Source organism: Archocentrus centrarchus, chromosome 4, assembly GCF_007364275.1.
Source record: "Archocentrus centrarchus isolate MPI-CPG fArcCen1 chromosome 4, fArcCen1, whole genome shotgun sequence".
NCBI lineage: Eukaryota > Metazoa > Chordata > Actinopteri > Cichliformes > Cichlidae > Archocentrus > Archocentrus centrarchus.
The window spans coordinates 8,302,655-8,329,612 of NC_044349.1; the positions used below are offsets into that span (position 1 = coordinate 8,302,655).

At 39.2% G+C, this 26,958-nt stretch overlaps 2 protein-coding genes across 3 annotated transcripts; one reads left to right on the plus strand and one right to left on the minus strand.

The window, feature by feature from the left end:
* The first annotated feature begins 1,580 nt into the window (after positions 1–1,580).
* On the plus strand, positions 1,581–8,971 carry henmt1 (HEN methyltransferase 1). Its single transcript, XM_030727005.1, has 10 exons — positions 1,581–1,719; positions 1,982–2,094; positions 3,270–3,404; positions 3,585–3,767; positions 3,921–4,107; positions 5,020–5,182; positions 5,302–5,386; positions 5,504–5,661; positions 6,097–6,241; positions 8,538–8,971. The coding sequence occupies exons 1-9, from the start codon at positions 1,636–1,638 to the stop codon at positions 6,204–6,206; spliced, it is 1,218 nt and encodes a 405-aa protein (XP_030582865.1). The 5' UTR covers positions 1,581–1,635; the 3' UTR covers positions 6,207–6,241; positions 8,538–8,971.
* fam102bb (family with sequence similarity 102 member Bb) lies at positions 6,552–26,958 on the minus strand. Of its 2 annotated transcripts, none has more exons than XM_030727007.1 (11): positions 26,660–26,958; positions 22,400–22,520; positions 21,166–21,195; positions 20,613–20,729; positions 20,111–20,157; positions 19,272–19,366; positions 14,939–15,037; positions 12,358–12,586; positions 10,770–10,906; positions 9,914–9,983; positions 6,552–9,238 (listed from the first exon to the last, which is right to left on the minus strand). In XM_030727007.1, the coding sequence occupies exons 1-11, from the start codon at positions 26,803–26,805 to the stop codon at positions 9,196–9,198; spliced, it is 1,134 nt and encodes a 377-aa protein (XP_030582867.1). In that variant the 5' UTR covers positions 26,806–26,958; the 3' UTR covers positions 6,552–9,195. The 2 variants fall into 2 exon arrangements, with proteins under 2 accessions (XP_030582867.1, XP_030582866.1); XM_030727006.1 differs by having other exon boundaries at positions 14,939–15,040.

The following is a 26,958-nucleotide window of genomic DNA, read 5'->3' on the forward strand; positions in this document are numbered from 1 at the left end:
CACTTTTAGATTTAAATGCTTCTGAATTTTCCTTGGCAATAGATTGTATATTTGCATAAATGTAGTGTTGCTGAAATTGTATTTATCAAAAATACTTATTTTTTTGGATAGGTTATTTGATTCTTTGCATGATTGTTGAAAACAATGTAGTGTAAACAAATAAAGTGATAATTTATAAAGCAATATTTGTAAAACCGTGCAGTATATGTTCTTTTTGATGTACCATGTGACTTCTCATATTGTAAACACTGATTCTTTTAACAATCCCAGAAATTAAGGAATAAAAAAAGCATTAAAACACACAAAAAACTAACCTGCAATTTCATTTTTTCACCTTCAGTCATGTAAAAAGGAAAGTATGCCACCTTTTAATTCTAACAGTTTACATACCAGGATATAATAGAAGATCACCTGGTCATTGCCAGATTATTTAAAGACCACCTTTGATCAACAACAACACAACATACACTATATTGCCAAAAGTATCCACTCACCCAACCAAATCACTGAATTCAGGTGTCCCAATCATTTTCATGGCCACAGGTGTATAAAACCAAGCACCTAGGCCTGCAGACTGCTTCCACAAACATCAGTGAATTCTAGCATGGCACCATGATAGGATGCCACCTGTGCAGCAAGTCCATCTGTGAAATGTCCTCAATATTCCACAGTCAGCTGTTAGTGGTATAACAAAGTGGAAGTGATTAGGAATGACAGCAACTCAGTCACGAAGTGGTAGGCCATGCAAAATGACAGAGCGGGGCCAGCGGATGCTGAGGTGCATAGTGTGCAGAGGTCACTAACTTTCTGCAGTCAATCGCTACAGACCTCCAAACTTCATGTGGCCTTCAGATTAGCTCAAGAACAGTGTGTAGAGAGTTTTGTGGAATTGGTTTCCATGGCCAAGCAGATGCATCCAAGCCTTACATCATCAAGAGCAATGCAATGTGTTGGATGCAGTGATGTAAAGCACACCACTACTAGACTCTAGAGCAGTGGTGAAGTGTGATACGTCACTCCAAAGAACACGTCTCGGATCTGGCAATGCCATGGATGAGTCTGGGTTTGGCAGTTGCCTGGAGAATGGTACTTGTCTAACTGCATTGTGCCAAATGTAAAGTTTGGTGGAGTGGATTATGGTGTGGGGTTGTTTTTCAGGAGTTGGGCTCAGACCCTTAGTTCCACTAAGAGGAACTCTTAATGCTTCAGCATACCAAGACATTTTGGACAATTTAATTCTCCCAACTTTGGGGATGGCCCCTTCCTGTTCCAACATGACTGCATACCAGTGTACAAAGCAAGGTCCATAAAGACATGGATGAGTGAGTTTGGTGTGGAAGAACTTGACTGGCCTGCACAGCGTCTTGACCTGAAAAAAAAAGAAAAGAACAAACCTTATTATATGGAGTACTGTTCACTACATGCTGCTGTGCAATTCTTTTGCATTTGTAATAAAAGGGTCTAGCTAACATTAAGCATGGTTGTTGTCAGAACCATCCTTCTCCTAAAAAAAACAAAACAAAAACAAACAAACAAAAAAAAAAAACAAAAAAAAAAAAAAACACGTGTCCAGACTCCGTAACAACCGCGCCCTCTGCTCTGGTCTCCGGGCGGGTTACAGGACATGAGCTAAAGATGGAGCCAATGTTCAGTCCGGCGCTTCACAGGCAGAGACATCAATTTGTCATCGATTTTGTCAAGCAGAACAAACCCAAAAAGGTAGCTAATGTCTCTGTGGAAAACACGCTTATCACGCTACTAACACGCATGCCGTGTTAGTAGCGTTTGATAACTACAACACGAAAGCTAATTATGTTAGCAAACGTTTTCACCGAACCAGTTAAGTTAGCTAACGCTGCTTACAGTGTCTCACTTGGCGCGTTAGTCGCATTGGCTTCTCTTAATACTTCAAGTTCACTGTGTTGATAATTTTAATTTATTAGTTTACCAAGCCGAGAGTCTACGTTGTCCTTTTCTCCAGGTGGTGGACTTGGGCTGCAATGAGTGTACCCTCCTCAAAACGCTCAGGTTTCACCGCGAAATCGAGCTTCTGGTCGGAGTGGACGTGAACGGCGTGATAGTCAAGAAAAAGATGTACGTATGTTCATAGGAAGGGTGTGAGGTAATGCTATACACATGGTTGAAATGAGTAGAGTATGTATGGTTATATCCGGACTGCATTTTGTTACCCCCGTTATTTAATGGTTGCTTCAGTGCACAATCATATAACCCTCTAAACGGGGCATGTTGAACGGCCTAACGTCTGTCAGCATTTAACCCTCATCCTACTGACAGGATCCCTAATTTACTGTAGGAAGCTATCAAATAGCTAAAGCTTATTTCTTCTTAAACTAAGCTGTGTAGTATGCTATTTAATGAGTGATTTTTTTTTTTGCCAAGTTACACTTAATGTGTATATATTGTAACATAAAATAACACTTTATAAGAACATCTATGCTTCTCTTTAATGCAACTTAAAGCTTTTATCCGATGTTCAATCCACATTATTGCTTTAAAAGCTTATTTACCATCCTTTGACTCTGGTGTCACTTAGTTTTCAGAAATTTCAAGTAAATTTTAACGTGAGGAAACCAGTCAGGGTCATTTTGACCCCAATTTAAAATGATTGAAATAAACACACAAACAGCCAGCCCAGAAATGTAATCTCTCCAGCATGTCCTGGGTCTGCCTTGGGGCCTTCTCACCACCTCCTCCTAGGAGTTGCCCAGGAGGTTAGATGCATGAACCACCTCACCTGGCCTCTTTCATGGCTCCATGGGGAGGCATAATGTCTCTATGCTGAGACCCACCCAAATGACAAAACTTCTCACCTTATCATTCAAGAAGAGCCCAAATATGCTTCAGAGGAAGCTCATTTCTGCCTGTATCCATTGTTTCAGTCACTACCCAGGGTTCATGACCATAGGTGAGGCTCACAACACAGACCAGAACAGTGTTCACATAACTGCATATGCTACACCGATCTGCCTCTCAATCTCCCGCAAAATTGGGATGATTCAACAAAAAAGCACATCGGTGAGATGGGATCCCAGTTGATAGGATGAGGTTTAAGGTCATTGTGATTTTGTTTTTCTGATTTCCAGTTTGCCCTCCCCCACTGTGCTTCCAAATTTAAAGAAATCTTGCTGCTCCTAGAGTGGGCTTCATATTGTGTCATAAAATAAATGTGATTACTATAGCTCTAGCTCAAGGGATCAAAGCGTCAGGTGGCACAGTAATGAGCAGGCTTTGCTTGCATGTTTCTTCAGGCATGGATTAGCTCCTCTATCAACCAACTATCTGCAGCCAAGTTATGATCAGCTATGCATTGAGCTGTACCAGGGCTCAGTCACTCAAAAAGACGCCCGCCTCAGAGGATTTGATCTGGTCACCAGTATAGAACTGTAAGCAGCGGTTTGTGGTGATTCTGCTTAATCATTTCTCAGCATTAATGAGTCTCTTAATTGTATTTTCATACTTCTGTTTTCTTTCTCTCTCTTCAGCTGTATTTTTTTTTCTTTGCTTTTGTGTGCATCACTTTGTTTTACGGCTTGTAACTGTGCTTTCTTTCTGGCTGTGTGCAGCATTGAGCACCTCACTCTCACTGATGTGGAGCTCTTCTCTGAGGTGGTGTTTGGTTACATGACCCCGAAGATGGTCATCATCAGCACCCCAAACTCTGAGTTCAACGTCTTCCTGCCTGGAGTGTCCCGCTACAGGCACAGTGACCACAAATTTGAGTGGACCAGAGCAGAGTTCAGATCCTGGTACAGTACAAAGATTTGATAATAATTTTCAGGTATAGAATGAAGATGTAGCAACAGAGAATGCTGATTACATCCATCCTAAAACATTGTAGTAACTATCTCTTATTGCGCATACAAGGTAAAGGATTTTGTTGAAACTGCGTCCTTCCTCAGGGCTATGAAGGTGTGTTTGGAGTACGGTTATGAGGTGGAGTTCACTGGTGTGGGAAAAGCACCACATGGCCAACAGGAGGCAGTTGGCTTCTGCTCCCAGATTGGTGTATTTCATCGGCTCATGGGGAGAGATTGCTGCAACATGTTGCTTGGCAGCGATGCAGAGGATGTGTTTTCATACACATTGGTAAGTATATTACATTATTTTTTAAAAATAACAGTCTAATCAGTTCTATAGTATAAATAAAAATCATTAGCATCAGTTCTGTGGCATTCTTGTTTTCACTAGTCTTTTCCTGAGCTTCTAGTTTTGTAATCATGCATTATTATTATTATTATTATTATTATTATTATTATTATTATTATTATAGTAAAGCAGTTTTCCACTGCAGCTGGCCTTTTTGTTTTAATGGTCCATCTGAACAATTGATTCACATTTTAGTCCTATCTGAAGTGCTTATTTGCAGTTGTCCTCAAATGTATTTATTTACAGAAACATACTAAGTGTTTATGGACATTGATTTCTGGGTCATGGCAGAAGTGCTGTCTCTTGAAAATATAGCATAGATAAATAAACGTCGTTGGAGCTTTTAGAAATGATAGATGAATGCACATTAGTTATTTTGTGAGTCATCTGTTGAGCTCCAGTGACTTGAATATACCTAGCAAAAACAGAAATAACAGTAATATTTGATGGTGCAAAAGTAGCAACATTGAGCCTGGAATGCAGTAGCTTGCGTTCAAACCAGCATGAAGGGACAGTATTTACTGCCCTCTGGTGGTGGCCACTGAAAACCGCAAACAGAGGTCGATAACACCTGTAACACCACCTACATGTGATGCATATTGGCCAATTTGAGTTAAGTTTTTATTATTGCTATAACCAGTCTAGGTATTCATAATGGTGATAAAGCAACTATGTTTCTACACCTCCCTAACGATAACTTTCTGGCACTGATCAGCAATATTAGATTTTTTATGGTGAATATATGCTCTAGGATGTCCCCAAGAGCTCTTGTACAGGTTTCTGTATCAGCGCCGCTTTGCTTTGCTTTGTCTTTTTCTTTTTTGACCTGTGCCTTTTCTGTTTCTCTGTCAGCTTTATAGTGTAAACTACCCCAGCCTGCACAACAACAACATCTTGCGCAGAGTCCTGGTGAGTGAAGTGCTGTACTGGGCAGAAGAACTAAAGAAAAGATGGATGGAGGAGCGGACTGGCGAGACATGCGGTGAACTTGTATTCTGCCAGACTGAGGGAGGAGGTGAGGAATTTCTGACAGATGAAGCAGACGGATAAACTGGCAACAGTCTAGTTATCAACTTGATTAAACACAAGTAGAATACATGTTTGTTTAAAATATAGCAAATGTTATACCTACAGCATGTGCAGAGGACATGAAAGGTTTAGTGGATTGGAGTGATGCGTCAGGCAGCGGGCAAAAACAGGGTTCTTGTACATCACGCAGGTGAGTTTCCTCAGGAGCATGAATAAAAAGTATAGCACCATGCCAAATCCAGAGCCCTGGCTCCCAGCATCTTACTTCATGACTTTTATTTATTTACCCTTTTGTGTGCACTGATAGGTGTGTGGCTGTACCCCTGGACGTATTGTGGTCCTGCTGTCCCAAAGTTAGTGTGCTAAGTGGAAGTCTTTGCAATCTCAGATATCTGCTGATGGATGAGCCGAACGTTAAACTGAGCCAGGATGGCTCTGCTGTGCTATTAAATGATTACGAAGAAGGTATTGTTTGATCAGTTTTCTTTGTCTTTCAAAATTAAAAATATACAGTATAATACACACATGGGCAATATGGCTAGCAGGCCGCCTTCATTAAGGCTGTGACATGCTAAATGGAGAAAATTCATACTGCCTAAAACTTCAGTTATAGCGTTGGATTTGCTGTTTCATTGAGGTCTGTATTTCAACCTTCCACACAAATAAAATAGTAAAAGTTGGCCAGCAGGTGTCACCAGTTTGACTGTGTCCACTGCTCACATGAATCATTTTAGCCATATTGACCACAAAGTGCTTCACTCACTTCCCATCATTGACTTTGCACACATGCATTGTCAGTTAACCACGCAATTTTTCTTCCCTCTTCTTCTACTTGTGGCATGAATGTCTTAACTACGTGTTTCTGTGGTTGTGACTGTGATGCTTCATTGGTGTTCTTAGACAAGGAAGAAGAGGATGATGACTGCAATTTGGAGGACAGCGGGTATGCAAAGGCCAGCCAGCACAGCCACAGTGCTGAGCAAGAGGAAGACTGGGAGGCAAATGACTGACGTGGAGGATGCAGCTGTGGTTCTGGGACCAGCAGGTGACTTGTTTAAATTTACCAAAAGGAAGTCACAAGTGAGGAAATTGCTTCTGTTTGTTACTGTTGGACAGGATGAATATTGCCATCAGATACCCAGCTGCTTCAGAGAGATTGAGATTTGTTAGATAGCTTTTTGGGACTGTTGTCCAGGTATAGGTCAGTGTAAATAAAACAGTCACTGGCCTTCAGAGTCAGTAAAAGTAACACAGTCCAAATGTTGGACAATAATAGCACAATAAATTCCTAAACAAGAGTTTAAATTGCCAGTATTGAACATTCTACACAAAAAGGAATCTACGTACAGACTACGAAACATTTAAACAATTTTATTCAACAGTAGACATTTTAAGCATCCAGTACACTTGTTAAAGAAGCAAATGTTGGTCAAAAGAACGTCTTTAACAGGAAAAACACTGGACAGTGTCAGAACGTCACTATACGGAAGAATACACCTTAGTATTTTTAATAGACAACAGCTTCACAGAAGAGAAGAAGCAACCATGTTTGTAACAACATGTTAGGTACCGAGATGAACATACCTGTGTTACACAGGTAAAACCAGGGGTTTTTATTTAAAAAAACAAAACATTACACTTAAGTCACATGTAGTGAAAGACTTTCTTAAACCAAAAAATATTTAACAAAAATATAGAACACTATCCGCAATCAAAGATTCAAAAACGGCTCAATAAATGTGATTAACATCAAAATGAGAACACTGATTTACATTTATACATCGATGCTTACACAGACGTCTGCTCTTAACATGAACAAAAGTGAGTCCTACATAGTAAACAGCAAGCAAAATTCTTCCTTCGGTGTGGAAATGGATTAAGAACATGGTAGAGTTAAAATGAGGAGAAAACACTACGATGTGTCAGGCTCTGCAGAGTTTGTCACAGCTAAAAACGACACCATAAACATGCAGAGCATAGGAACATAAAGACAGAGAACACTGACGTACAGTTAAAACACCATACACTGATGACACTTTGTGCAGATATTGATACAAGATGTATATAGTTAACCTAGAAGAGGCATTGATCCTACTTCTACTATGGCTTACGACAGGAGACAGAAGATTAGATGCTGTACAGTCTGTCACTGATTTAAAATGTGTCTAATACTCACATTATGCATAGGCCTAAGAGGCTCCCAGGTAATAACGGTTGTTGTGTACTTGGACTAACTTGTTTAACTCAACTGTGCACTGGCTTTCCTACGAGGCTAGAGATGGAATTGGTCTGCATGCACGGCACTGTAAGAATTCTAAAACTCAGCAGGTGTTTGAGTGCTTGAGACTGTCCTCAGTATGAAGCTACGAGATAATACACATTACACCAAATTACTGTATTACTCTGGGTCTTCTGTTGAGTATTTTTTTCATGGCAGTGGATTACTTAACTAGTCCTTTGCTGTCTATTTAAAAAAAGAAAACAAGCCACGGTATACAACAGCTGCAGAAGTCAAAGAGTTGATGTATGACAGGATCCTCCTTTTGTAAGCTCCCTGATACACAAGCCAGTTCATAGTGATATAGCTACACAATAGATATACATCTGCAAAAGTGAATATTTGATCTATATACTCTTCCATATCAATATTCAGAGGCCACTGTTTTGTTTTTTAGCATTTACTGCCCTGTAAATCTAAAGAGCAGTGAGAACAGAAAACGACTACATAACCTCTGCCACACTGTCGTGATTAGTGCACCTGGATCCAGAAAGAGATCTGGACAGGTTTGATATTTTCTTGACACAAAGAAGATATGTCCCACTTTATTTCAATCTAATATATGTATATGTGGAGATAGGATAAAAAGAATCCAAAGATTAACTGTAACTTTGCAAACAAACTGAACTAAACACAAACTGTGTGACATTTAGCTTGTAACTGTAGCATATAGTGAATTACCATTAAGAAGAGTTCTCCACCCTGAGAACTATTTAGTTACAGTCTCATTTTGTTATACAGAGGAAGAAACGAGATAACCAGGATGTCAATTAGGGGAATTATCAGATTTTAATTTAGGTTTAGCTTCACGTCAGGGTTTATTAGATGCTCTCTTGCTTCAGCTTCTAGTCAGCTGTGTCATTTTTGGTTTATTTTCTAGCTCCAACTTGTGGCAACTGCATTTAAACTGTTAAAAAGCACATTCTTAATCCTCTAAAGTGTTTTATATGGCAAAAAAAAAAATATTAAATAGTCATTTTTGACTGTTCTGGATTTAGATCACGGGGCCTCTGCGATTACATATAAATAAATTGTCCTCCTTTCTCCCATTTTCTCTTTGCAGGTACCAGTGTGGCATTCCTTACAGGAGATCGTGTCACTTCACTGATCAGCATTACTGTTGCTGCTAATAAAGTGGCCAGTGTACCAGCAGAACAAACGCATAACCACATACACTCACACACACACGTCCACACATCAGATAGCTCAGTTCGTCATAGTAAAATATTCCCACTTCAAAATTCACCATTGGGTGCCGGCGTGCCAACAACTACTTTTTGAGGAGCTTATCAGCAGAGATTAAATCCTATTTGAAAAAAGGAAGTTCAAAACAAACACCAAAGGAATGTCCTGATAAGATGTGATATGTTTTCAGTTTGTTCTGTTTCCATGTGCCGTCTGGAGAAGAGAGGTTGTTTTTCTTTCAGTTTACAGGAGTTTCGGTATGTTTGAGTTTACAGAGAGCCAGAATTAAAAACTACACATGCATGTGAACTGGTTTAGAACAATCTGGTCAGTGTGTTTCCCTCTCTTTTAATTATTTGAGATAAAATCTGCCCACTTCTTTCTCCTAAAGATACGTTAACTGATATGAACACAGGAGGGCACTGGTGTAATGTCGACAGATCACTGAGTGATCAGCTTAGACACGTGCTGATCGAGTAGGAGTGAAGTTTGAAATGGAAACTCATTTCCAGTTGGCCATCAGAGATGCTGCAGGTCTAACGCTTTATCACCACCTGCTCGTACGCTCCGCCACCAACCCTAGGAGGACATGAGGCAGCATTGGCAATCAAATGTTTGTTTGAATCCTCATTAGTTATTACAAAAGGTACTAAAGAAACCAGTCGTGTCATAAATCCACGATGGAAAAAGATACATAATATCAGTTGAGCTCATAAATTCTAAGGTTACACAACAACTAAACTGTCGTATAGTCAAGTCATATTTCATCTTTAGACATTTTTTTAAGCAAAGGAAAAATTCTGTTATGTTTTGTTAAATAGGGGTTAATTTAATAAAAAAATAATTGAGAAGAAATGCATTGATTTGACTCATTACCTTAACTGTGCATGGCATTCATGCTTACTAGTTTACTCTAAAGGCCCATCATCAGCCAGAAAAGTCTTTTACTGCTCAATTTTACACACAGTGACTGACACCTACAAACCAAAATGATTCCCCTCCATCGCTCAGGAACTGTGCTGCTTCACTCGAAGAGCTGCTGCCATCAAAACCTTCCTATCTTACGCACTAAACCTGTAAAACATCACTTTGGGAAGAACCTCTCTCAGCTTTGTGTGTGTATTAACACTAAGACAGCAGTGCTATTGTGAAGTCAATACATCGATCTCTCTGGAATCACACGGACAGAAATCCATGCATCAGTTTGCCTGTTGCCTTCAGTTTATTGACTATCCTCAAGTCTGCGACGCTCACCTGGTGGGAAGGTGATGACTTCCAAGGGCTGTACTTCCTCCAGGTCCAACAAACAGACGCAGGCCTTCCTCTGAAACAGTGTTCGCAACATTTGGTCAGTACACGGAGAGCCCACATCCTCATGTACAATTCTTGTCATGACGAGCAGCCAGTTGCTAGGCAACCTAAAAATAATCACGTATTGACAGCAACTTTCCATTTGTAGCTTTGAGCTGGTGGAGACCTTGGAAGGGAAAACAATGCCTCACTCCTTAAAGTACACACACTGACTCATGGGAAATGAATATGCAAATGGGCCGTGACTAACACATGCAGTAGTAACCCAGAATTGGGATGAATCTTTTTTTAGTATTGATTCATCTATTTTGGTTATTTATTGGGCTGAAATCTCTGTAGATCAATCAGGAAGCATCTGATTGATCTCTGTAGATCAATCAGATGCTTCCTGCTTTTTAAATGAGGATTTCCTACCTTAAAAATTTCACAGATATCCAAATGTTTAAACTGATCATTCATTTCTTCTTTCTTTAAAAAGGCCAGTTTAAAAGGAAAGACACAATAGCCCAAATTTTTCATTTTAGTCTGGGGTAAAAAAAACAAAACAAGTAACAAACCCAATATTCTGTTTAAACTGATATAAAATCATTAAAAGTTGCAAAATTAAAGAATCAGTGTTATTTCCTTTTCAGATTATAAATACATAATTATTTCCTCTGTATTAGAACTTGTGAAAATTTGCTTGTATTTTATATATTTTTTAAAATTATTCCCTGAAGACTTGATGAGAGACATGGGTGAAATCTCCCAAATAACCCAAACCTGCATGAATGATATTTATGCGATGGATGTGTCCTACCCTCAGCACTTGAGTCCAGCAGGCTAGGTGTAAAGTCCTGACTCTGGAGAATCTTTTCCACAACGTCGTCAGCATCCACCCGAGTATCATCCATTCTTTTTAGCTGAGACTCCATGGAGTCCTGTTTCACTGGGTGTCTGCAGGGAGGATATAGGATACCATTTTGCGTGTTTGAAGACAGAGAGAAGCTGATGTTTTCCCTTCTTGTGCTTGACATTTCAGTTTGTGCTATGAAGCAGAGTTATCAACCAAAGAACTGAAGGGCCTCATTCCAGGCACCTGCTTTTGGTAGCAACATACCGCTGGCCAGAGCTGCTTACTTCTGCTAAACCAGTGTCAAAACTCCACACAGTGTTTCAACTGCTGTTTTAGTCACCTGCATTAGATAAAACTGATAAGCTCTAAACCTGTTGTAATTAATCCTGCAAACTAGTGGTATGTTTTGCTCACACTGAATACTTATAAATGTAAAGTGAAGTACATTTTTACAAACCTCACCAGGATTTTACATCTGTAACTATAGTGATGTGGGTTAGCCTGAACTTTCAAAACTCGTCCAGTCTAATCAGTCACAACAGCCTAAATGTACAGTGAAGAGCACCAGAACTGCTGCTACTAGTGCAGTGCGTTTGCTGTGTTTTTGAAACAGTAAATGGAAAGAAAAAAAATATTTTTTTTCGATGCAACTGGCTGACAATGTGATTAATATTGAAAACATCTGTGACTGACTAGGTAACCACTGCTTATCAAGTTTTCTAATCACAGATTAGAAACCAAGGTTGGCATGGCAATCACATATCCATAAGTAAGCTTAATCACTTCCTGCTTCCTGAGCTTGATAAATTTGCATGTCAGTAGGTAAATATGTGGTTTGGTTAGGTTAGAAAGAAACTACTGGGTAAAAGCTAGCCTGTCTCAGTCTAAAGATAACAAAATGCACTTCGAGCACCCCTAATTATCACTGATTAACACATCAACTCATTCATTTCATCTGTGCAAGAAACAGGTTAAAAGTGACATTTTACAAAGGACAGTAGAGCGACACAATACTTCCTGTCTTCTTGTTACTGTGCGGTATCCTGGTAACAGGGAGGACTAGTAGTTTGTTTACATGTGCAGATATGAAATCATTTTTTTCTTATGAAGTCTTGGCAAGAACACTGATAAGTAAATTCCCCTAAAAGCTTAACTCTTCCTACAAAAGTATCTAAATGTTGGCTATAATGCACCTAAAGCTGTAACAGTACTTAAAACTAGCCCCCAGGAATACTCTGCTTAACTCATGATTGGACATGTTTAGAGCCCACAAACACAGAGTTTTGCAAAGAATAAAAGCCCACATAATGTAACCACAAATACACTTCCTCTAATGCTCTCAAAGCTTTTTTACTCTGACAACTGCTTCCTGAAACGTGTCACAGATCTCACGTTTATTAATTTTAACTCCTACCATAATACCCTACCATGTTTGGGCATGCTTACTGGTTTATCTTTATTAAAGAGGACAAAGAAAGTGACTACATTTGTGTATTCTATTCATACATTACATGAATAAATCATTATCTGTGTGCTCCTTTAACTGACTTACCTGTTGAGCCGTTCGCAGGATGATGCACTTCGCACTGGTGTGCCCGGAGTGTTGCCAGAGGTGGCTGTGGGGATTGGGTATTCAGGCAAAACTGGACAGGTTCTGGACTCTCTTTCTTCACTGGGCTCTGGGATGCTGCCAATACCTGTTGAAGCGCTGCCCACTGAATGATTTCTCCGGTGGCTGAACTCTGACATGCTGGAGGAGCGGGAGTGACCTGTGCTGTAGCCTGAGAGACACAAGCAGTGACTTTCTTAACACACAGTATGTTACTTGAGAAGTTCCATGAGATTGTAAACCGGGTTATTTTGTTAATAAGTACAATTTACAGTTTACAATTTCCCTCATTAGTTACTGGTTACTGTGTGTAACTGCCTTAAAATATGGCTGTGCAGAACAGGCAGAATGTGGGTTGCGGTTATCTTGTAAATGCTCACTGAAATTGCATGAGCAGGTGACTGAAGTGTTTTGTTACAGGAAACCAAATATAATAAATACAGTTAAATTAAAAAAAAATTGTTATGAACTTTACTTTTTGTCAGAATTTTAGACCATCTGAGGGATTTTATAAAAATTGGACTATTTCTCACTGCTTTCAAAAGCTGTAATTGTTTATTCAAGGGTTAAAACTAGAATTAGTTGTGGAAATAGTTTGGAACTTAGTTGTGAAGAAATGGAAATGTATTAATGTCAATCAATGTCCTCATAAACATAGCCAGACAAAAGTTTGTACATGCACGTGTGTGCCCCTCCTCTTACACACAGGTGGAGCAGGCAGCAGTTACTGTAGGGGAAACACTGGCACTGGAGAGTAACAGTATTTTTAGTCAAACTATGAGAACTATCTAAACAACCTCAAACTTGGCACTGCACTTACTCGGGTACCCAGTGATATGCCCAAGTCTGAAGTGGATTGGATGAAAAGTTGCTGAGATGAGCAAAGAACAAGCACATGGAGGGACAGACATTTCTTAAATCATGAGATGTTACCTCAGAATTACCTTAATATTTGCACACTGCAGTAAATGCAGAGAAATCCTGCACCAGTGTTTTGTAGAACTGAAGGAAGTGCAAAGACCTGCTGCTGAGATATATTCACAATATTGCACAGGGGTAACGTGCACCGTAATATTAATAAAGAAAGATGAACTGATATTTACCCAGAGAAGTCCAGTATTTGCACTAACTGGAGACCAATGTTTGCGCATTACTCATTACTTTTCTTAAAAGTAATGAGTACGTTACTTCATTACTCCCCGGAGAAAGTAATTCATTACACTACTTGTTACGTTTCTTTTGCATTACTCCTCAAAATGACCTGAAACACACTGTCATATTATTTAACTATCAGTTAACAATATAAACCTTAGGCTACAGTCTCACACACCAACACAAATCTCCACTCTAGTGAAGACACACACAGGATCTTTGTTTTAATGTTTATGTTAGAAATGGAGGCTATAACACTGCAAACCTGACTGCTCATCACTGCCTTTGTTTCAGCTTAAACGTCACTCTGTTTTTCGCTAGCTTTACGTTAGCATGCTGTTTGTGCACATGTTTGCAAAAGGCTGAAGTTGCATTAGCAGAATAATGAGTTCCTGTCCTGGATGCAGGGTGCACCTCACCATTGTGCTCTGTGTCTTTTTGTGCAATAAAAATAAAATGTCCATATCTCCCCTTCTCAAAAGCTGTAGACCACTTCACCATTTCCTTCCTCCCTGCACACAAACTGAAATCAGCTGATGGTAACACAAGTGCACAGGATGATGCATGCTTATCCACCAAGTGTGCAGATAACTGAAAAACCTTTGTAACACAAGTAATGGCGTAACTAACTGTAATGTGATCACTGAATTTAGTACAGTAACGCATTACATTGGAACATGTTACACTCCAACGATGCCAGAGAGATATGAGAGCTTTGCTGTCTCAATATTTGTGAATTAATAATCAGTAATGTGTATACAGTGTATTTTGGTGTGTTGTTGAGATTTGCAACTTGCTTTGTATTAAACGATTTAGCAATTCAGATGACACCCACACACTCAGGCTGTTCATGTCTGTAGGAACCCAGCTAAAGCAAGAAGAGACATCTCAGGGCATCAGGTCACTTCCCACACACTAATGAGAGGTTAGAATAAATCCATCAAGCATTTAATGTGGAAGGGAATACATTTTTAAATTCTATATGAGAGGGTCATTAGAGCTGAGCTCAGTGCATCTCTTCACTTCCTCTGATCTTTTATTACTGTCATCTGATCTGCCTGTAATGGAAACTCGAGCCCTGGGTCTGAACTGTGCTGCTGGAGTGTCACTGGAATATCATTTTATTCTTCCCCTCCTCCTCAGTCCAAAGTCCTTTTTTCTCATTTTGACCTCACACTCCTATTATTTCAAGTACAACTGATTGTGGGTGAGGAAAAGATAATGTTTTATTGCTACTACTCACTGCTAGCTTGGGCGCCTAAGTATACTTTTATCTCTATGTTTGGAGAGCAAAACAGGAACAATGGGAGATATTAAAGACAAAAAAAATAAATAAATAAAAATCTGATTTTTAAGAGTGTGACACCCTTACCAGAGAGTTTGGACTGTTGGCTGGCGTAACTGGAGGTTCGGGAGTGGCAGCACCCTCCCAGATCATCCGACACAACAGGACACTTCCCTTCTCGACTCTCTGCTGGATTAAAAAGGACAGACACAGATGAGGGATGAGCACACTGCCAGCATGAGTATAAAACCATGCATGTACAGTAAAGAAACTGCAACCAAATAAGCCAACACTGTGGACTTATTTGATCCTATCACAAAAATTTATGAATAGTATTGAAAGTGAAAGTAGAGCATGAAAGCTGGGGCAGCTGAACAAAGATATTCGTGTGCCTCTAAAGTGAAATAATTAAGTATCTGTGAGTTAACAAGCCAATGACCACAGTTGGCACATGCAGGGACACAGAGTCACTTCTGCTCAGGCAAAAAAAAAAAAAAAAAAAAAAATCAGTTTCAGGTTAGTCCAAAAAGATCATCTGCAATGCATAAAATCTGTATGACTGAAATGGAAAATATCATCAAAAGAACAAAGTTAGATGCCAGTTGACAGCTGAGAACAATGTGGACAACTATCCCTCAAATGTAAGCCTTTAAAAAAAAACACAAAAAAAGTGCCACAATGTGAGCATGTGAGACACTATTTTAATGTCAAACAGGCAAAAAAAAAAAGAAAAAAGGCTGCAAAAAGCAAAAAACATTTCAGAATTCAAATGTCTGTGGGGAAGGTCTCAGCAGCCTCAGCAACACAGCAGAAAATAGACTCCATAGAAAGGGATAATAACCAGAAACACATAAGTGGAGGTGGTCAAAATGACCGAGCAGCAACTGTTTTTTTTTTACTCCAAGCATTCCTCAAATCATCTTTTTGACATGCCTCAAATTTACAAGAAGAATGATATTCTGCACTGCACCAGTGTGCAATGATCAAAGCCAAAAACAGCAGCTTGTCCAAACTGTACACATTTCTTACACCTCTCAACAACACCTCTGTGTACATCAATCTGTTGGACAAAATGCACCCAAAAACAATATTAAAGCTGCTTATACATGACATTTAAACTGACTTCCTGCAACGCATCAACACAGACACCACTAAGGCATGTTGGGGATGATACAAAGTGCATCGCACATGCAAACACACAACCCGCACCAGAAAGACTGGCACACAAGTCCTATTTTTAAGCATGTAAAAGCCTCCAGGGTTTGAGCAGATTGTAGTTCATCTAAAAGAAAGCTAGTTTAAATTATACATGAAAGCGCTCTGCTACTCTCTGAAGCTTCCAGGAAGAATAAGCATTAAACGCAGAAATGTTTTCACACATGAATGCACACACTGAATAAGGTGGTGGTGGTGGGGGAGGAGCAAAGTAGGAGTTATGGTGTATATAATAATAAAAAAGCTAATTGAAAATCAGCAGTGATGCAGGGGGATGACACTGAAACGACAGCTAATGTTTTGTAAAACAGGACACAGCAGCAGGGCTGACTCGAGTCTTCATGAGTTCAACAACAAACCTGCAATAAGCAACCTCCAGATTTGTAACCAGTTAACAGATACACCATAAAAAAAATTCTAAAAATCACAAGATTATAATGACCTACTCATAATAATGTTTTTTTTTTTTTTTTTTTTTTATCATCTTTTAGATTTGTCGGCTGCACAGAACAGAACAGCGTGTGCTACACATGGGACCTAACCAAATTCAATTTCCGCTTGCGCCTTGTGCCTACAAGCTATAATGCTGGGAAGCTCCTGAAAGCTCTCCATGATCTTCCAGTGTAAATCTAAACCAGATTAGCAGGAACTTGACACATCAATTACAGTCCCCTCCAAAAATGATAATTAAAAAAAAAAATCCAGGGCAGGTCATATTCACCATCTACCAGGGATGCAACCTCATCAACTATGAAGATATTTTTTTTTAATAAACAATAGCTTTAAAATGTGGAATCCTGGTATATAAAAAAATAAATAAAAGACTAAATATAGGACAGCAACCTCCTTGCAACTAGAAAGAATGTATGGTTGCGACAACCACTTTCAATAATGAAGCAACTGCACAGGTCGCCTGGTGGGACGCAACTTGCCTCCAAACAACTACGTTCGGACTTGGACTGATTCTTAACAGTCTCAGGTTGTCGAATGTTTGCAAATAATCACCATCTAACTTATAAACGCAGACAGATTACCAACACATTGCAATCGATCTGAGTCAATCTGTACTGACGCAACTCGTCTGTCCTGCATCTCTGTGCAATAAAAGACTCCACTCAGCTGGTTGTTTTCTGATTATATTCCCATTTAAAAGCAATGTTGCTGATTGCCTATATGATTTTGCAGTTAAATCACTGTTCTGCAGCAACTACTGTTTTCACATCTATGAGGTTCTGGCTGGACTCTGAATGTAAGAAGTGTGAATTTCTGTTTAATGTGAATTCAGTAGACAGCAACAGATGGCCTCCAGTAACACATGTGGAATCATGGGAGTCATTTTTGACCAGGATATGCCCTTCAGTGCACATATTAACCAAATATGTAGGACTGCTTTCTTGCATTTGTGCAATCTCTCTAAAATTAGAAACCTCGTGTCTCAGAGTGATGCTGAAAAACTAGTTCACGCATTTATTACTTCTAGGCTCATAGGGGGTCGTTTTGATTGTTGGGTTTTCTCTGTATTATTGTAGGGTCTTTACTTTATAATATAAAGTATGTTGAGGCAATTGTTGTGATTTGGCATTAAATAAAATTGAATTGAACAGATTTGACATGATTTATCACAGTTATTCGCTGTATTATCACAAGCAGATTGCACATAATTGCAAGACCGATAGCAGACTGACTCCATTTTATCACCGTCTTAATGCACCAAAGTTGCTTTCAAGACAAAAACTGACTGGTAAGTGATCAAATACTAACACAACCTCTCCAAAGGCAACAAGGTCACAAGTTCATTGCAGACAGTTGCAATCATTTTGGCCGTACCACTGAGCCAGACAAAAATGTATTAAACTGCTCATAATTCAGTTGACATACTGAAATATGTTATCAAGAGCTTCACTAACTGTCTCACAGGTAAAAGGTAGTAAAAATAATTTTGGCATTATATGCATTTTGGTGTATCCATCCATCCATTCACTTCCACTTATCCTATTGAGGGTCACCGGGGGGGGGGGGCTGGAGCCCATTCCAGCTGACACAGGGCAAGAGACAGGGTACAACCTGGTCGCAGGGCCAACACAGAGAGACAGACGACCATTCACGCTTTATTAGTATTAGTCCAGGCATTATTACCAATAACTAAAAAGTTTTTTTGCTGTTCGTTTTTTTGCTGTTGTTTTGTTTTTAATATCTTCACAGAACTTTGAGGCTGGATCTGCTGCCCTACTATATGTAAGGTTACCTTTGCTACAGGTGTCATTCTTGTCTATGTGAGATTAATAAAAATAAATACATTTTAAAAAGCTGGGTCACATGTCACTCTGCAGTAACAGAGAGAAGTTCTCTGCAGTAAATTCATTTAACATGTTCATTCCCAAACTTTAGCAGATTGAACAGAGCTGCTCTCTCTCTCCCATGGTACTTCTAACCTGGCTTTAGCATTAGCATAGCTTCCTGCTCTCTACTACAAAGCAGCAACTCATTCATACATGATTTCCTCACTTATTTATTCATTTTTTTAGTCGTGTTTCCTGCCTCGGTTCAGCTTGAAAGAAGACACTAAATGGCTGATTACCATGAATATATTTATTCAACACCATTTCCTGAGAAAACATCGAGATGACGAGCCATTATTTATCCTGGAAGTGATTCAGCCTCTTTAACAATGTTCGCTTCTGCCAGCATGATCAAACTGTAATTTGTAGATGACTTTATTATTTGTTGATCATTTTTTTTCCACGGAACTGTTAAATTCAGATGAAAGAAGCCTTTAATGGTACATCACGTCAAAAAGATAAATCCACTAAAGAAAATATTTTTTCAGCAGTGGAGGAAAACCTTTACTGAATAAGACTTGCATTTCTTCACCTATTATAATAATGTTTTTAGTTTTGTTTTTACTCAGAAAAAATAGGTTGCCACATTTCATTTTTGTCAGTTTTAATTTGTTGATAACATTTTTTCCTCCCCCTCCAGATCAATATTGGTCTCATACATGATCGCTCATGACTCCAACCAAGTTGTAACTGTCCGTCATAGATTAAAAATAGCAACAGAAACATAGAAGTGGAGCAAAAGTCTAAAAGAGGAAATGCTCAGCTCTGGATGAATTATAATAGATTAGATGCCTGCAAATATTTGGGAAAGTTAATGAGATGAAGAAGCAGAGCAGAGAAGTGTAATATGGCGTGATTGGCCTCACCAGAACAGCCTTTCTGTGAGTCCCCTCCCTTCCTCTCCTCCAGGAGGCTTTCTGTATCCCCCTGGATTGCGATCATTGTGGCTGTGCAGGGAGGCCTGATGACAGATGCAGAACAACCGGCCTTTATTTTTGACTCTTGTATTTAAATGCATCAAGTATCAAAATCACTTTAAGAAGAAAAATCTAAGCAAAGACAAAAATACAAAGTTGCTGAAGGATTGGAAAATACAGAATAATTGAGGGAAAGTAAGACAGTTCACAAAATGTTAATAGCACATTATGTACAAAATGATATAAGTCAATGCTTTTAATGATGACAGCTTAAGCTTACAGTTACTAGAGTTGCATAACCCTGTATAGCTGATTCCAGTGAAACCTTCAAGTCAGAATGTTGAAAGCTGTAAGCAGTGTGCACACAGCTAGAGCACTTGGAACAGTAAGGAGCAGATTACAGCAACAGATCTGTGGTAATTTAGGCATATGACACAAAATAACTGAGGAAATAATAATCCCTGTTAGAACAGCACAACCAACAGCACTGGTGCTTCAAATGTAGCAGTTTTGAGAGAACAAAGAGGCTTTATGTTACAATGCAGGAAAGGTCAGTGGGTTGGTTTTGTAGTCCTTGGGGTATTATTCTCATATCCAGATAAGCAAGGCTCACAAAGGAGCCTGATTAGTGTTCTAAGCGTTTAGTCCAAAAACAGTTGTATTTAAATAGTTGTCCAATTCATCAAAAGATTTTCAGCAAACAACCTCAACTGACAGACACCGACCAACCCTGTGTGACCCATCAGATGAAAGTGTAGAGAAGTACAAAGAAAGTTGCCTTAACATACGTTTTGAAACAGGGATCCCCCGACATGAGCTGTGTACTGATGATAACCTATTGAAAGAAGAAAAAATGTTAGCACAAAATTTTCGTCCATTCAATGATCCTATTAGCTTGTATCAATGGTCATCTAAGAAAAAAAAAAGTTGCCCATGTTTTTGATATTTTAAACGCACTGTAGCATTGGAGTCATTAAAAAATGTGCTGACTGATTAATGCAGTAAATCATCATACATTTAGGGATTATTCTTAATGAAAAACAACAAATAATGACAGTGGGCCAAATCTGCACTTTCCTTTTTATTTCCCACGTGTGACACTGCTCGTCTAAGGGCATGGATTATTTCTGGCTCCAGTAAACCACCCAAGCATTGTTTTTGCTGGCAATATTTATGCAAAAACTTTTCCAGTGTGATTCTCCAAGAATAAAACACAGCACTTGTACTGAGAATGCCAAGGTACTCTCTCATTGAAATCAAATAAGCCTGCTGTGGGTGCGAGAATGTTACCTTGAGAATGGAGTTATCCTGACGAGTATTTTTGGTATCGTAGCCTTCCAGCAGACATCTGCGGGTTGTATTCCCTGAGCCGGCAAACTCTGCTAAATTCAGATCTGCGAAACCAAGCTGAAGGAGAAAGAAAGAATGACACAGGGTGAACTTTGCTTCATTTTTTTTTCCCCCCTCAGGAGACGGATCTTTTTCCCACTCAGCAATATGACAAAATCTGGATGGAAAATGACATCAAGCAGGACAGGAGACAAACTTGAATGAAACAATATCAGCAAATCTTAAAGCTCACTTTTCCTTCAAATGACAAGCTGTGGGAAAATATCTACATGAGTGTTTACAATAATAGGGTTTAGCTTGCTCACTAAATAATTACTTTCAAGGAAAAGTGAAAAGGCATAACATAACGAGCCAACCTGCAGGCAGTGAAGGCCATCTGTTTGCTACAGGCTCACAAAGCTAGCTACTTCAATATGGCTGATTAATGTAAATCTGGGTGACCCGGAGGTTCAACTCAGAGGATGGGAGTGGAAGTAAGTCTGTGAGGAGTTACCTTTGCGTACGCCTTTCCACCCTTCAGCTCCTGCAGAAGAGATGCATAAAAATAATTAGAACATTAATACAATAATTTGATGCTGTTAAAAAATGATTATATAAGTTATCTCTAGCTGCCACACTAATGCGTTTGACACTGAACTAAGCTCCAGAACACTTGGACAAGAAAAGACATTTTAATATTTTTTTTACCCACATACAAACTAAATTAAAGATCAATCCCTACTCTACAGTCCTGGTACTATAATTAGAAAAGTTGTTATAATAATTAAAGACTAAAGTCTGGTCAAACTTTCCAGATATTGTATTTTCCATCAACAGAAAACACAGTGTTCTTAATGCCAGAAAACTTTGATAATTGGATCCAAATAGCTGTGACAGAAATTTTCAATAATATGGAATTAATAATAATAAATTTTACAAAGTTATGCACTGGTGTAGGAAACAGGGATTTTCTAACTACTTAGCATGCCGGTCTCCTAAACAAAGGGAGGATCACACCAGAAATAGCTTTCAGACACAATTCAATTAGATTTCGGTTTATACGGTATGAGATCATAACATTTGTCATCTCAGGGAGCTTTACATAGTAAGGTCAACACATTACAAATATAGACACTAAGCCTCCTTGAGCAATTTTAAAAGGAAAAGACAAACTCAGAGACTCTGTAAGAGAGAAGACGTGGCACTCAATGAATCCTGAATAGAAATCTGTGGGAGAAAGATGATTATCTGCAAAGATGCTGACTGTCCCAGCCCTGCAACAAAACAGCCAATCGCGAGTTAAACTGGGAAACATAATTTTTTGTGTTTTATTCTTTGTCATCAGGGTCAATGCACAAAAATACTGACAAAGTAGAGCCTTTGACCAGATTTAGCTACTTTCATTCTGCAGTCTCTGGGCAGGTACACATAATATTAAATAAACTAGAGTAGAGGTCACTGACAGTTTAAACTGTGTGGGAGGAGATCTACTCGTTACTGTAGTAAAGCTATAGGTACGTGTATTTACTGTTCTTTTTTAGCTTAGTGCTTCCATTACATATGCATGACTTTTATGTAGTGCTCTAGAGGAATGAGCCAGAGACACTGAGATGTTAATGAAGCTGTAGTGCCTTATAACTTTCCACATACATTTTGTATGTAGTATATAACTTGTGTGGGGGGAAAAAAAAAAAAAAAAAAAAAAAAAAAAGCTTGATGAAAGGAAAGGCTAAAACATAATACTATACCTTTCTGACAGACACGCGACACACACAGGGGTCCAGTACACCTGTCCCTGCATTGGCGCTCATCTTGCACGGGAAAGAGAACCGTTTCTTCCATCTTACACAGTTGGCCTGCACAGGTTCCCTGTATGGACAGATGTACACCAGCTTTAAGCACCCTGTAAGGTCAGATATCATATGATATCATTGTTTGACATGCATGCCTGGGTCTGAAAAGCCAATTCACAACATGACATTTCCTGGTGCCAAAACTGGCATGACTGAAAATTTTGCTTGTTTTTTTTTAGAACCAACATAGATCAAACACTATATACATAAGGGATTTTCAAAAGAAATGTTTGTATTCTAAAGAACCAACAAATTAATTAATTCTATTTTATTACAAATATTTAATTTGTTACCAAAACAAACTGACAAACGTATCATGACATTTTACGTAAAACCCAGCCCAAATCATGTATACAGACATGCAAACCACCTTTAGAAATTTCATTTCATAAATTTTAATCTCTCTTACATAACAAATAGTGACTTCAATTGAAAGACTACTGATTAACAATTCCCACACCTCTTCCCTGCTTAAGGGCACCCATTCAAGCTGCCAAAACAAGTCCATGTGCTTATTCTCAGCACCTAATAAACAAGCTAATTAATTACAGCCTTATTTTCACGTATTGATTCATTTAACTGATAAATCCAGCTTTAGGAGCAGGTGTGGTGTTTACTGGGACGAGAGTAAAAAAAACAACAACACATCCTCCGCTGTCTAGAGGTTAAAATGATTGTGAGTTGCAGCCTGCTGTCAGTGAAAGGATGAGAAGTGAAAGAGAAAGACCGAGCGTGGGCAGAATTACGATACCGCAGATGGCCTCTCTTTCACTGGCATCCTTTCCTCTCCCACTCACCTAACCAGCTCCCATCTGGTAATATAGCCTACATGCCATTCATTTGGTTGGACTTTGCTGGATTTACATGCATGCAGAGCTGAAGGTTTTTTGCCTCGACAATATAAATGAAAATGATGCAACAAGTCTGAAATCTGGAAGTGTCTGCATCTGAAATTGTGACAAAAGCTGAGGCAGAAAATCTAGTCCGAGGAGTGTTAGGACTAAAACAGTTAGCAGGGTTTGCAGACCCTTGTTCAGATTTGCAAGACTGACTGGATGTACAGGCCTGGATTTTGCTCTGCATCCCTGCATTGCTATAAATAAAAAGCAGCAGATGCGTGACTAATGTTTTACAAATGCTGACTCCATCCTGATGTCAATAAATTTCAGAGAGTGAACTCCCCGAGTCGAAAGGGAACTCCCAGTCAGCTGGACACACTGTGCGTTTCGGGAATTCTGGCTCGAGTTCACGCGCTGTGGGCTCACTGCACTTCTCAGCGCATCAAAATCCTATTAGCGTGCGTATGAGTAAGTCTGGTTTAAAGCACAAGCAGAGGTCATCTCTGTCATCCCTCTACATGACTCAGGTCTCTTGTTAAACTACAGGTGCTCTTGTAAAGGTGAACGCAGCCAGACTTCATGGACGGGCACACTTCCACAAGCACAGTGCCGCACAGGTTTTCAACTCAGTTTGGATGCAAAGCTTTCAGACTCTGAATAGATTCTTCTGAATAATGCAAGTAGGAAAAGCTGTTTTGTTCAGAAATAGTAGCGCAGATCTGATGAAAAGCCACACCAAAGGAAAACTTCCCTTCCACTTCGGAAAATTAAAAGAGTTGAAAAGAAAACTTGTTTTAGGGGTGGAGTCTAACATAAACCAAACTGATGTAAAAAAATGACTTGTTTCCACATCATGCTAGGACATGAATCAGCAATTAATTGAGTAAAAACCACTGCAGAGCCTGAAGAGGATGTCTCTAATTAGGGCCAGAACTTCATTGTTTGAATTAATCTTTATTTTTCTTAGCTAAGGTGGCTACTCACATTCAAAAAGACTGTAGATTTAATAAAAAAATAAAATAAAATAATAAAAGGACTTTACTGCCATGGCATATGAAAACATCCTAATTCAGACTGTCAGGCATAAACTGGACCTTTTTAGCTAACAGAAGGCTTGTTATATAATCAGGGTGAAGCCCATGTAATCCCTAAAGCCTCCAAAAACTACAAAACAACGAGCTCTTCTCTTGTCCATGTTAACGGCCCATCTAATTTATGAGTGAAAGCCCATTACAGGCTACAGAGAACTAAACATGACTGCGGGAACAGCTTTTAGGTTGCACAGTTATGTGGTACAGGGTGACACTCAATAATAGTAAAAGGTCACTTCCTGTCATGACCAGAAGCTGGTACTTCATCTTGTGGTCAAATATTTTGACGCTTTCATTTGGCTTTGTGCAGTGTTTACCAATCTATGTATGTTCTGTCATGTGTGCTGTGGTCCAACGTAAAGTCGAGCAACTTCATTTCCACCATTTCTTCTGTTTGAAATGTGGTAACCATGAATGTATATCAGTGTTAACAAAATCAAGTTAAAACTACTGATTTTATATTAGATTTTATATCACAGAGTATTGTTATCTCTCAGAGTTGGGTGTCTTTGTATTTATTTGAGTTTGAGTTTTTGAAACAACCCCTGTAGCAGGTAGAGGCTGGTTATTCTACTTTCAGATACTTTCTATAGATCCACAAAGACACAGTAAAGCTCCTTCTGACCTCCTTCTGACCTCCTATATATTTCTCCATCAAACTCTCTAAGCAAACATGGTATCTGTAGTGAGACATTCAAAGCTGTAGTCATGAAATCATCCTGCTGCTCATTGATCATCACCTCTCTTAATCTAGCTTCAAAAACTCTTTCCTGTAGCTTCAGGGTATGGCTCAAGAGCTCTGCACATTGTTCTTGAAAATGAATACCAGTAAACTTCTCCATTCCTCATGCATACTCTCACTCTCTAAGACGGTCTGGTTAAAAAGCCCACTGCCCTCTCTCCTAGACATCTTCATACCTCTAGAGGTATGACAGCTGGACCTTTCCACTCTTCATTCTCTCTCTTTTTCTACATTCATCAGCTCCTCAAAGTACTCTTTACATCTTCTTAATACACTCTTTTCAGCATAATACTGATACATCATTTAATTTAAAAGTTCATCATTCTTCTATAACTGGCACAAATCAATGTTAGCTCAGTACAATGTCAGCAAAGTCACTAAACGAAACAAGGGTTCTTTTAAGGAATTTTTTTAAGGAAGCACTCAAAGCGCTGTATACAGCATGTCTCACTCACCCATTCAGGCACACATTCATGAAAGCACTTTCTACATTGAAGTGCTTTCTATCTAACATTCACACACACAATCACACTCCGGTGAATGCATCAGGAGCAACTTGGGGTATCTTGCCCAAGTATACTTTGGCACGAAGACTGGAGCATCCAGGGTCTGAACTACCAACCTTCAGATTAAATGGCCTCCTCTACTTCCTGAGCCACAGCCACCCCACGTGAGAATTCATTAAAATAATAAAAATTTATGAAAATAATTATTAGCTGTAATCCTAATTTCTTCTTCTTTTGGAGTCCTCAAAGTGGTCTGTAGATTTTAAAAAGTATCTTAGAAGTGAAAGCCTAAATCCGGCCACAGAGGAGATGATTATCTTTGCATGTCTCAATTTGACAACCCCGTCTTGATAAGACTGCTGTGATCCACATGGACATGTTCTTATAAAGTTTACAGAGCAGTTACAGTTTAAGTTGATGGCCTGGTAGAAGAAGACGGACTAGCTTGCCATCATCTATACACCATACAAGAGAAAATAAACTTTTTTTAAAATCCAGCAAATGGGATATCACAATGTGCTGTCCTTGCATTAGGACTCGGGGTCGTGTGTGAAGTTGACTAAACAGACTGAAACACATCACAGTGTGATTTGTGTGACAAATAAGCTGCTCACAGTACTTTATTCCACAAACTCAGCGAGCCTCTAAAATTCAACCAGATGTTGCCCTCAATGTAAGGAAATTGTCAGCTAATTGCAAATGGTTATTTGTTTAAATAAACATGCCCCCATACCCCCCAAAGCTACCACAACTGAGCAATATGATGCTGTCAGCTAGCATCGAACAGAAGAAACTAATATTAGCTTAACACCATTAACATTACACGGACACACAAATGTCTGCCGTTAGCAGGGTTCTTGTGGCGTGTTAGCTTAGTTGGCCCGTTAACGTTAAGCTAAAGACCTAGTTTACCCTGTGGACTAAATAGCACACACTCGGTTAGTTTTATTGGCTGAATTAAAGCCAAGGACCCTCACCGAGAAGACTCCTCGGAGAAGCCGCCGTCCAGCAGCCTGACTTTACAGAAGAGGACACCGTTAACAAAGGGGACCGACGACAGTTCGTCCAGGTCAAAATCCACCTTGAACTTAAATTTCTTCTTTTTCATCATCATTAAATCCATACACTGCTTCAGTGCCTGTGAAAAGACGCTCCAGTCTTGCCCGTCACTGACATTACTGCCCCATTGTTGTAGAGCACGGATGGAGGCAGTTCGATGTTTGTGGGAGGACGGTGAAGCCTCAGTGGGTGAAGCTAAAAGACGTCAATGGCTGCA

What these genes read in the sequence shown, in the direction of transcription:
- henmt1 (XM_030727005.1), top strand. Translation starts at nt 1,636, where the DNA reads ATGGAGCCAATGTTCAGTCCGGCGCTTCACAGGCAGAGACATCAATTT. An exon ending in AGAGCAGAGTTCAGATCCTG is followed by an intron (nt 3,768 to 3,920) that starts GTACAGTACAAA and finishes GTCCTTCCTCAG; the next exon opens with GGCTATGAAGGTGTGTTTGG. An exon ending in ATTAAATGATTACGAAGAAG is followed by an intron (nt 5,662 to 6,096) that starts GTATTGTTTGAT and finishes TGGTGTTCTTAG; the next exon opens with ACAAGGAAGAAGAGGATGAT.
- fam102bb (XM_030727006.1), bottom strand. Translation starts at nt 26,805, where the DNA reads ATGGATTTAATGATGATGAAAAAGAAGAAATTTAAGTTCAAGGTGGAT. An exon ending in GGGGATCCCTGTTTCAAAAC is followed by an intron (nt 19,367 to 20,110) that starts GTATGTTAAGGC and finishes ATCTGTCATCAG; the next exon opens with GCCTCCCTGCACAGCCACAA. An exon ending in CCAACAGTCCAAACTCTCTG is followed by an intron (nt 12,587 to 14,938) that starts GTAAGGGTGTCA and finishes TGTGTCTCTCAG; the next exon opens with GCTACAGCACAGGTCACTCC.